Source organism: Chroicocephalus ridibundus, chromosome 6 (genome assembly GCF_963924245.1).
Source record: "Chroicocephalus ridibundus chromosome 6, bChrRid1.1, whole genome shotgun sequence".
Classification (NCBI taxonomy): Eukaryota; Metazoa; Chordata; class Aves; order Charadriiformes; family Laridae; genus Chroicocephalus; species Chroicocephalus ridibundus.
In genome coordinates this window covers 72,916,601-72,928,970 of record NC_086289.1, presented here as the reverse complement: position 1 = coordinate 72,928,970, position 12,370 = coordinate 72,916,601, and the positions used below count along the sequence as shown (strand labels likewise).

The following is a 12,370-nucleotide window of genomic DNA, read 5'->3' as shown; positions in this document are numbered from 1 at the left end:
GTGTACAGAGGCAGCAGCTGTCCTTTCTCATAAGCATTTGCTGAAGCATGCAGAGAAAGAGACTGCATGGTAAGAAAAAAGAGAAAGAAAGGACTAGAGAGAGAGAAAAAAAATCCACCAGATACTTTAGAAAGTGGTAAGATGGGATAGCGTTCAGGTAGCGATGGGCTGGACAACAGGGATTTATCATTAAAATTAACAACTCTACACTGTCTTCTCTCGTCATACATCCCGTTTTCAACCATGTCCAACAGAGCTACAAAATCAGTGTTATGTTTTTCAGGTTCTAAAAGGCTAACAACTATCATATTTCCTCTGCTCCGAAGTCTTTTAATATCTCAGTGGTATTTCTGATGCTCATTGTTATTCCTCAGATCAAATAAGATCACCATTACATAGATGTGTTCATCTGCGTGTGTTAGGAGGCCTTTGAGGAAAAAATAATCCACCCTTCGTTATGCTCTGCAGTTCTTCATTAATCACTAAAGATAAATTTTGCTTTCTTTCTGCCTTTCTGGAAACATAAAGATGAATATTTCAGGTGTCTGAAACTAGGAAAACCCCATCAAAATAACAGGCAATAAATTCCATGAAAGCATCAAACACTGAAATCAGTTGCGACGGTATGGCTGTAGTATCAAGAAGGAAGAGCAGAGAAACAAATGAAGGTTTAACATAGATTCTGTACAAAATGTTACTCATTTTGTTATCCAAATGCTTCACTTGTGTCTACATTAGAAGCCAGCTGCTATGGCCCAGCGAGACATTTACAGGACAAACTGTTGGCATCTACAGGCTTCACTTGATTATATATCCTTAAATTCTTAAAGGTAAGCATATACTGTCGTACCTTTAAAAAGTAGCTTCTTATTAAGAATATAAGATGAAAGATTCAGGTATAGAGAAGATAAAGAATTCATTAAACAGAAACTGATGCATGCTTTTTATTATTTATCTTGCTTCTGTTTCGCAATCCAGTAGACAATATGTCTAAACATGGCAGTTTCTACCTTCAAATTCCATGACAGCTGTTTGCAAAACATCAGCAACAGTAGACTAGTAACTTCAAATTCTTGAAGGAAATTAAATTCACTGTGCTAATTGTCTTCTATGGTGTTTAAAAAAAATTGTTCTGGTGAAAAGTACAGCGTTCAGCATACACAAACCCGAGTCGTTATTTTACTAGCAGGAACAAACTTAAAATTTCTCCACCTCCTTCATTCCATGACAAAAATACAAAATGACTAGCCCACCTCCTAAGGGACCATAGATAAACTTGCGACCTTTCTTCTGAACCTAATAAAAGAGTATTATCAAGGCAAATGTGATGATGTTTTGGTGATGATTCCATCTGTGCATTAGGAATTGGACTTTGCAGTGTGTAAGTAACCAGCAACAGCGTTCATTCATGTTGCAGAAACCCTCCAACTTTTAGATGCATTCAGTTGAAGACAGAATAAACCCCAAATGATCTTGTCCTCATTATCACATTATCTACATACAGCATCAAAGGAGGAAGGGGGTTTGTGGTTTACGTCACAGTTGCGCTTAGAATCTTAAACATACAGAAGAGTAATTATTATTCATAGACTTGTATAAAACTAGCTTAAAGGCATGATTCTAACACAAAATAAGGCTGCAGCAAGTGTGATTATGAACTTAGTCACAGATTTTTGTATTCTATAATCACATTTGATATTAGATTCTTAACTAAGCCAGATTATGCTCCCCTACACCTTGGTTTCAGTGAGACATGAATTATGAGGGAAGTTCTGGACTCAAAGCACAGAGTTTTATTTATCTCAAAATTTTGCTAACATTAGAAAAAAAGTAAAGCCTTTTCTAAAGTTGCATAGACAACTAGTATATTAATTCAAATCATGCAATACAGTACATCCTGAAATTAAAACCACCAACACAGTTACTTGGTTTAAAATACTAATACTCTCTATGGTCTACGTGTAATTCCTCCTTGTGTAAAAATATGCTTACTGTAACTACAGTATCCCCTTGAGCTCATTCTCTTCTGTTTTGCCATAAATCAAACTGCAAAATGACTACAACAAGGATGCTCTCCTTCCTCTGCATTAGTGCATTATCTGGCAAAACAGAATCCTGATCCCAGCGATGACTCCCAGCCATCATGAAACAAATAACTGATGCAAACGATAAAGGGCTACTTACCAGGAAATACAGTTCCTTTTAAATATCCAATAACATTAGAAATGGTCTTGTAAGTTGTGATTGACTGAATACTCAGACTAATTATTTTTTTGCCTGTTAAAAGATAAAAAGAAAAAAAAAAAAGGAGAATTTTAAAATTGTTTATCCATCTAAGAAATCTACAGGCCGCAGATATAAATCACATTTAAAAAAAAAAGGTAAAAAAAAAAAAGGAAAAAATAAAGATACTTGAATAGGAACCAGAGATTAAAATATTAAATATTACATTATTTTCTTACTCCCATCTTAGCAGTAGGATTCAAAGCTGGAATCTCAAAGGAGATCTCTACTCTGTGAGTTAAAAGATCATTCAATTCACCCTGTAAATGCTGCCAGAATACTAAAGAAAAAAAATAAAATTAAAAAGAGTAGGATTTACATAATTCAATGATAAGGAAATCTGTCTTAATCTTTATAGGTTTTTGTCCTATGCTAAATCAGATGGGAAAAGCTAGAGCTCTGCATTACTCCTCGCTTTGCCAGCATAGCCTTTGGTGATATACTTGTGAACTTATGCCAAGAGAAGACAGCTTTTGTTGGCTTAGCTGGTATCAACTGAGGAAATGGTGTAAATACAACGGCAGAAAAATTCCACAACCCCCCAGTATATAAGGGACGTGCCAGTATTGCTATGCCAGCTGAGACTTTAACATAGGATAAAGCCAGAGAAAAGTAAACATCTGATTTAAAAGAGCTTAAAAAAAATTAACTGTCCTTTGCTGAGAATTACTGTCACTCCCTCTGTCCCCGGGTGGGACACACATTATAACCATTCGAACTCCTGCAGTTTGTGGCAATGGAAACAAAACAACTATAGGCAGCTGCTGATACCTTTAAAATGTTTTGTTTGCATTATAATAGACTGTATTAACATTCATCTCATCTGAAAGGTCATAACTTCTACCTGAGAAAAGTGAAAATATCTTGAACTGCTCCAGCTTAAATGCTGGCAACTGTCTGACAATAACCACTGGGTCATCCCAGACCTTCAGGGAGGTTCCTTCCATCCAGATGCTGCACCAACCCCACCTCAGACCTGTCTTAAAGGCATCTTTGAGACAGAATTCCTTCAATGTCCATATCCCAACTGTCACAGACCAAAATTAAAATATTCCATGGATCATTTTGCTCTCTATCTCCCAGCTATTATCCTCCCACAGATGTATTTCTAACACTTTGTTTCCTGGCTTTGTTTTCCGAGATATGTGGAATAAGCAAGAGGGGAGTTTACTGCAACATGTAAAAATAAAAACAATACATCTCTACAATACTGTTCTTCAAGGTTCATTTGCTGGTACTTCATCTGGTAAATTTACTTCAAAATTCTCTTAAAACAAAATCCAATATATTTTCATTCACTAGTCTTCGTTGATATTTGAAAAAAAGTAAGCCAACTGCTAGGATCTTTCTTCGCTGTTAAAATAATGTACTAGCAATATTTATTCTACTTTTTACTCAGACAAAACCTTCTCTATCATCAATAGATGCGTCCTCTACGTGACAACTCTGGTTTTGCTAGAATGCAACAGTAAAGAAAATGCGAGTCAAGAGTAGTTAATTAAAAATAATCAATCACAGCAACTTGATATTTTGATCTATCACGCATACGTTGGGGTTTGAGTGGTGATTAACTTTGCCCTTCTGATGTAAGTTACTGTAAGGTTTGTTAACACCACGTGGTCATGAATTGTGTTCTTTAAGTCTACAGATATTATTCTAGAATTAAAAAAAATATTTTATTAAAAAACCCCTATTAATCCAAAGGATTCCCAGCACTATAATGTCAACTATGTTCTCTTTTTTTGGTCTTTTAAAACGATGAGAAAACAGCTCATGGCATCCACGTTGATTAAGCAGTTTAAATTTTACCTAATACTATTGCAAGTTACTTCTTGCTGTGGTTTCTCAGCTACAACCATTCTAGAGCCAATTTACCCTGCTTAATAAAGACTTTCAAGCCAAAATTGATTTCCTTCCCTTTTCTAACCCTACAGCACTTTAGATGTATGTTTGTTTATGCCCCATTTCACACAAAAGGAGGATAAATCCTTTTGAAGACAACTGACTGAACTTTAACCAACATCAGCTACCCAGTCTTCAACACACAATAAAGAAATAGAAAAATAACTTCTAGCAATATACATATTCTGGAATCAGATACTCGAGTTAATAGTCATGTATCACAGTCGTCAGCTTAAAGTGACTTGGGTTTAAAGGCTTAGTGCACCAGATGAAAAGGCTGAAAATACTCTTTGGAGTATACAGAAGGGAAATTTAATCCCTTTTAAACAGTTCTGACAACAAAACTCTCTTCCTAATGCTTAAAGATCTTGACAACTTTCTTTTTTCTGTATTTTCTGGAAAACTATGAGGAGAGTTTAGCTTAACATTATGTGGGAAACAGAGTTTGTGTAAGGCAAAAGCTACTTCTGAAATAGAACAGAAAAATGTTTATTGTCAATATTTTTTATCTATTTATCTCTTGACTTGAAATCCGTAAATTGTCTCATACCAAATTACTACCTTCTCCTCTCACACACAATTACATAGTTATTTTTAGAAATGCGTGGTTATTTCTTTTTTGATATATTCCTACATTCCATTTTGATTGATTTTAGAACATCAGACGTGCAAAAACTACCCCTTGTAGCCTGAAAAATTATTTACGTTTTATGTCTTTTATTGCTTTTAACCTTATCCCAAGCATATACCGACATAGAGTATAAGTTTGATTTTCAAACATGTTGGTTAAATTCTTGAATCCTCATCATACTAAACACCTATAATCAGCCAGTTTTCTAAGCATTCCTTTGAGTACTGGATTTTAAATAGCCTCATTAGGGACTCAGCTTTGAAAATTGACTAATTTGACATGAATTTTGCTTCTCATATACAAAAATTTCCCTACCTGCACGTTTAACTCAGTACAGAAGCATCAAGTACTAATTGAATTCATGCATTTCAATAACACAGTTCTTGGATTATAAAACCAGAAGTTATTTGAGAAGACTGCAGGAATACGGTGTATTGAATAACTTGAAGTAACCCAATTTTTAACATGAATATAATTCCTGCTGAAATCAACATAAACCACAACTGAATAAAAATACACCGGTTTGAAATTACAATTAAAGTAAAGCTTTCCAACATCATCAAAAATCCACGGCCGCTTCGGAGGCACTAATTCAGCGCAGGTAGTCAGGATAAAATTGCATTCAACAGAGTTCCCATCAGTCAAAACCTTACATTAGGCTCTAATAACTCAACCGCTGACTTATGGAGCACACACTACACCAAGCTTTATAGATGCCCCTGAAGGCTAATAACTTTTTTTGATAATGAAAGCTAGAGTTTTCATAAAGTTATTTGCCCCGAGACCTGAGGCTTTAAAGTAGTATCAAATACCAGAGAACATGCTGACCCAGTAACAGCTAACTTCACTCAATGTAGGACCACCTTAAGCTATTTACACATAAGCAATAATCAAGTGTGTCACAGATTTCTTATATTCTATTGGTGACACTGTACAGAATAATATGGACTGGTACGTAATATTTGGAATACCCTGTTAAAACCACCAGTATGATAAGTATACATTAAAACATATGCAACAGCAGATTTTGCTGTAATTTGAAACAAATGCTTTATTTTCATTTGACATTTTCTAGAATAACTGAGTAAAATTCCAAACTACTACTACCGCCGTATCAGACCGCCTAGTAAATGGGATTTTGAAATCTTACTGGACTGTGAAAAACATATTTTAGTTATTTCTCAGTATTTCATCATGTCAATTTGAGTGCAAAACCTTATCTTATTTTAAATCAGTTTTTTAAATCAGTTTTCAATTAAGTTTAAACAGAGGACTTTAAACAAAGAAATGTAAACGTCATAAGCATTTATGTAACAATATAACTTACATACCAAAAATACTATATGCAACATAATTCACATACTTACAAATGCAAATAAACTTAAAAAATAATATAAACTTTATAATTTATATATTACCTCTGAAAAAAATCTGGTACACCACTATTAAATTGCATACACAGAAATCAATACTGAATCTATGACAACGTATGGTATTGTTGAATTATAAAATTATGTGTGCAGGAGTATGTCAAAACTCCCAGACAGACATCCCTGTAACAAAACGCCTTTAGTGTTTTTAATATAAGCAGTACACCATCTAGATCCAGCCTCTGAAATCTAGTATCCCCAGTTTTTTTCCCTACTAGATTTTTATCTGATTAACCAACTATGTTGCCTACTAAAAATATATTCTCCTTTATAAATGGATATTCAATGGCACCGAGTCCTCAAGCCCAATCTTGGTCTGAAGAGCTTAATGAATGAACTTTCTGATCTACAACATGGAATCCAACAATAAACCTATTCAGACAAAAAGCTTTTGAAGATAAGTGATATCTAGAATAAAGTGGGATGGCTTAATGCAATACAGAATAAATGTGTAACACTCAATATCAGAGTTATGAATTTTGAGAATGCTTCATATTGTATAGTTGAATTTCATCATCACACACTATTTTTGAGAGATTCTTTACCTGCTTTACAGCAATCAAACCCAAAGCATCACACAGAAAGTAACGCACAGAGCAGAATTCTGAAAACATATCTTGATCAGTTACATTTCTGGTAGAAAAACGTTTCGGGATTCAGGTAGGAGTAGAATGAACATATATAAAAAAAAATGCTTCACGCTGTTTATGCTTCATTCTTTTCACGAACTGCTATTTAAAAAGAGAATTTAAAGCAATTGGAAAAAGATAATCCAAGACTATTAGTATAAACGTTTGTAAGTTTTAATATACAGTATATGTGTATTACATCTGACTTCCCTGTTTCACATCTATACTTCTTTGAAATGCCAATAAGCAATACCTGCAGAACATCGTTATATTTTTACTGTTATGTACAACGTATTCAAAGTGGGCAGACACAGTAACATGCACCGCCACACAACATGCTGGCATCTTTCTCTATTTGTTTTCTTGGATTTATGTTTAGCCTAGTGCAAATACCTAGAAATGATGGGATTGTTTGCTAATTGATATCATAGCGTATGATGGCACAGCCAGAGTTTATGAAATATGGTACTCTTTCTTTTCTCGGACAGGTAGCAAGCTACGAAGGAGAAACACATCTAACAACATCACGAGGCTGTAGCCTAATAGGAGGATATATGTATCTTTTATCTTTTCATGCCCTTCTTCCAACTAAAAACTAAACAGGCTTGATTTGCACTAGGGCAGCACTTGGCGTAGAACTTTATTTGTCCTGGACAATGATCATATAACATGGAAACTAAAGGACTCTTCCTTTCTTATAATTCATTATTCAAATTTCACATGATCAGAGTTGACTATAAAACTCAGTATAATGACCATCTGACACGTCGAATTGTACAAAAGAGATGTCCAAAGTCTTACAAAAATTCTTCTTTGTGTTCTGCTACAAACCTTTCCAGTAACAGCCACTTCTGCTTATCTCTTCCACTCTCAGCTTTTCTGGTGGAGGATGTGGATTTGTTTGCAGCAATTGAGTTTTGCGTTGCAGTCATTAACATTATTCACTATTGATCAATAACTGCATTCTGTAGGCTAAAAAAGGTTACAAAAGATCAAAAGATTTTACCTAAAAAGCATTTTGATCTGAGTCATTTTACTAGCTATAGCAGAATGCTGGGATCTTTCTCTACCTGGCTGTATTATTCACCTAGTGCTTGGTATCACTGAGTTACTCAAACTATACATACTTTGGTTTTACTATTTTTTAAGTGAAAATATAAATAACTACACCTACTTCATAGCAAAAGGCATTAAGAGCTCATAAGAAATGGGATCACCTTCTGTGTATGCTAACTGTACTGATATTTTCTGAAAATACACCCTGAGTGACCTTGGTTGATCCAGACAAAGAGAGAAATAGGGCTGGATTTAAATATCAGTAGGTTAAAGAAACTTAGAAGCCTTTAAGTGAGATCAGTGCATAACTGCTTGCATTATACTTCCTGTAACTGGAGTCAGACTGCTCAGGCATGCTAGGTCAGACCAGCTGGCCATCCAGCCCTTATCTCCAAGAGTGACCAACAACACGTACATGGAGAAGAACATAAGAATAAGATGAACGTACAGTGATTCTTTCCTAAGACATTATTGTGCCCTCCAGTGACTCGAAAGTTACTTAGCCAAGGAGGAGAGGTGAAGGGGTGTCTGTGTGTGTGTTTAAACTCTTTTGGTTGTTTTTTTCCTCAGTGAATTTTTAAACTCATGTAAATTTTTGACTCGTGTATATTTTTAGCATGCACAATATTCTGTGGCTGAAGAGGAAAGAGGGAGAAGGACCTTTACTCATAGCCATTTATGAATAACTTGAACACTTCCCAGCACAAATCTGTCTCTGTTGGTGACAATCTCTATCTTCTCACTGTTAAAAACAATTTTTATTTTACTTATTGTTTCCTGTTAATTTAAATGTCTACTTAGCCATGTGAACACATTTCCTCATATACCATGTTATCTAGTTTCTTCTAAATTCTAGAGAGGATCTCAGCTGAGACCCTTTCAGACAATATCCCTTGGATCTCCCTATTTACAACTCTGGGAACTCAAATTCCTCGGGGTTCCATTCATCCTCTGAAAAATATAGCACCTTTTCCCTTATGTACCATATGACAATGAAAGCTATTTAATCATGCAAGTTGATCTATGAAATCCTCAGGTCTGCCCTTCTGCCACAGACAGCTGGAGACTGATCACTAGTGAAATCCTGGATCTTTCTCATTTTCTGTCTTCTCAGATGCAAATCATATGAATATGAAAATTCACACTTAAAGGCAAAGAGAAAAATCAGATATCTATCTCTAGTGGTTTTGACGATGAGACTTCCAGGCTACCAAACTTCCATTTAACATCAACGTATATGGTCATTAGTGGTGAGGAACACTTTGTAAATTAAATTCCACTAGACAGAATTATTTTAAATACTCAAGAGATTCACTGAAAAGGGATGAGTTGCACGTGACTGAAAGCTACCAACTGGCAGATAACAAACAGCAAAGAAAGTTTACTGCAACACAGCCGGACTTTCTTCATTTATGTTTACAGGAGTGCTTTAGTTTTACGGCAATCTTCACAGTGTTCTAGCAAATGTCCTAGTAATATTATGTAAAAAAAGAAAGCTTCAGAAGCGTACAGCTTCTCTCCAAAACTCCACTCTTAAATGCCTCCTAATTGCCCCTTTTTTGGAAAAAGTTCATGGGAGCACAGAATTTCAGATTAATGAGGATTAACAACAATGCACAATACTAACCAAAAAGCAAATCTAATTGCTAACTTCAACTAACACAAAACTAATAACTAACTTCAATTCTCACTATTCGATACATCTCAGACGTTTCTCTCCATATCCTCCCATTCTCTCTGTCACATTATGTCTCTTGAAAACTGCAAGGCTAAGGGAAAAAAGAGGCAATGTGAGAAAACTATATATAAATGTTTAATCATTACTGATGAATTTGCTGTTCAGCTTTTTGAAACATACTGATGAGAGAATGATGATCATTTTATTCTAACAAATTTTAAGCCAACCAATCATCTGAATTGCTCATTCACCTCTTTTGGCAGATAAGTGATGAGTTCTACGTCAGAAGTGAAATCTCTCTTAAGCTTCTTCAAATCAACAGGAAGACTGCAAATTCAGCCTTCGCTGTTCTCATATGCATTGCTCTGCTCAGCATTTTCTCTTTAGCTATTACTATTATTAACTAGTTATACAAGATTTCTTATCATGAGACCAGTCTTATCTCTTCCATTAAGGCTGCTACTGAACACTTCAGCACACCGTATGCTCCGGCACATCTACAGTTTCACCAGTATTTCAAGGCAAATATATCATAATGCGTTATAGAATTACGCAAGGCTTCTTATTATAGACCCTACTTGTGCAATAAATTAAGAATTTTTTTAAAAAAATCCCACATGGATTACTGCGGTTCAGAAGCTTTACATGAAATCAAACACAAGCTGTTGCGTTCACCCAGAGTAAGCCGGACATGGACTGGCTCTTAGTAGACTGCTAGCTTGGAATATTCTTTCTTTCCAGAAATTTTCCACCCCACAGAATTCCTGCCTTCTCAGGGAATCAAAACAGACATGCTACACCTGTCACAGAAAGAGCAGAATAAGCTGCCCTTTAGGTGATTTTGTCCTGCAGCCTCCACACAAAGCTTTCTGAGAAACAGACAGTGCAGCCCTTTATCTTGCTAAAATAAGTATCATTTGCCAGCCCAAATTCATGCTTTCCTTTAGGCGCTTCAGCTGTTGACAATTCCTACAACACTAGCAAGCTTCACGCATCCTACCTGGAATGGTTAAGCACCTGTTCCTTCCAAAATTACCTTTTCCTGTTTATATAGTCTTTGTCTGCTGGTTGTGGGGAAGATCAGCTCATCTTTAAAATATCAGCCATTGATGAAGAGCAACAGTCCTGCCTAACCTCAACAGCTTAAGCCATGAAGCATGAGGTCCTTCGCCCTTTCTTTTTAGTATGCATATCTACAAATGCTAACACAAGCCATAAAATTAATCAACCCTTTTTATGACTTCTTGTGTTGTATTCCTATTGCAGAGTAACTTTCCAAAAGCAATAAACGAGTGATAGAGCACATATGCAATAGTACAATCGTTGCCCTTAAAATTCGCTTTTACTGTTCTCATCACAGCATACAGTGGTTAACTTAATTTGTCTCCCCCTTCCAAGACCACTGCTTCAAATCAATTCATTTAAACAGGCATTATAATAAAATATACCATTTTTTCTGCATTTTTTTCTGGTGAAAGACAGACCAGTACAAAACAAAAATCAAGACAGAATTAAAGTTTAAACATGCACCCCATCTGGAACATTATCTGGAAGGTGTTCCTTCCTTCACTGAAACACTGTACAGCATCTTTGCTGGAAGACTCTATTCTCTCTTTTCTTCCCCGCATCAGCAATGAGTTTGTTCAAGCTACACTCTGTATGACTTTGCTAAGGGCATCATCTCGGAAGAGATACTCTGAATGCATTCTTTCATTACATCTAGCTCTACTCAAGGTATTTTGTTCTTATCATGATGACCGTTTTCCTCCATGAAACGTGGAGGAAAAGGTGCCTGAAGGTTCAGACAACAATACATTGTTTATTCTATAGCAGATACAAATTAAGGACCACAGAAAGACGTATCACTGGTTAGAACTATCGTATTATTATCCCAGAGGCAGAAAAAAGACACAGAATAATTTTAATACCGCCACTGGCACCTTAGTGTTAAAATCATATTCTTAGTAGGACAACAAGGCCTAACCCTACTGCAGCACTAACAAAATCTCCCTGTGATGGTATCTAGACAGAGGGGTTTTTGAGTCAATATTAAGAATTACAGCCTAATGCCTTACACTAAAGACCTTTTTTTTTTTTTGTCTTTTAACCAAAACTTCCATCTATCAAATTTTGGGAGGATAATTTTTAGATTGTTCATAGTCTCTTCTAGAAAGCTGCTAAGCAAAAAAAATCATAATCAGTTAAACCTCTTCGTTATTTACAGTTATAGAAAATGGAGTCCTTGAAGAACATTTCATAGTTAGAAGAAAAGATTATTTAAAAAGCATTACCTGTAGCTGGCATTTGGAGGGGTATGCATCTATCTTTTTGGACAACGTCCTCAGGTAAAGAAACAAGTTTTTTGGCAAGCACTGCAGAAATTGGTTGTACTAACAGTGTTGTGAGGTTCAGCCGATTTTGTCTGTAGCTTCCATCTTAAATTAAAAAGAGAAAAGCAATTTAGTAAATGAAAATTAGAAGATTTCTCTTCTGCATCAACAAAACAAAATAAACAAATATCTACAATACAGCTTAAACCAACTGATATAGATAAGCAGTCATTATTTTGTACTTACCTGACTGGGAAAAAAAAATAAATCCTTCAAGAACATGTGCCACTAAATTACATGTACATGTCATAGTATTTGGGGAACAGTTCCACAAGAAAGAAACTGTCAAAGAGTGTGACACAACACAACAAATCTAATTGGTACGTAGTTAAAAGAATCAATGAAAAATAGAAATACTGATCAAAAAACTT

The 12,370-nt window shown here is 35.4% G+C and overlaps 1 protein-coding gene across 4 annotated transcripts in view; it reads right to left on the bottom strand.

Moving 5' to 3' along the window:
- The window catches only part of NAALADL2 (N-acetylated alpha-linked acidic dipeptidase like 2), a 477,589-nt gene that overhangs the window by 114,226 nt on the left and 350,993 nt on the right, over positions 1–12,370 (bottom strand). For all 4 annotated transcript variants that reach the window (XM_063339333.1, XM_063339332.1, XM_063339330.1 and 1 more), the window contains 2 exons: positions 11,901–12,044; positions 2,185–2,277 (listed from right to left, as the gene is read on the bottom strand). In XM_063339333.1, coding sequence (XP_063195403.1) covers positions 2,185–2,277; positions 11,901–12,044 — 237 coding nt within the window. The remainder of the gene's footprint in view (positions 1–2,184; positions 2,278–11,900; positions 12,045–12,370) is intronic.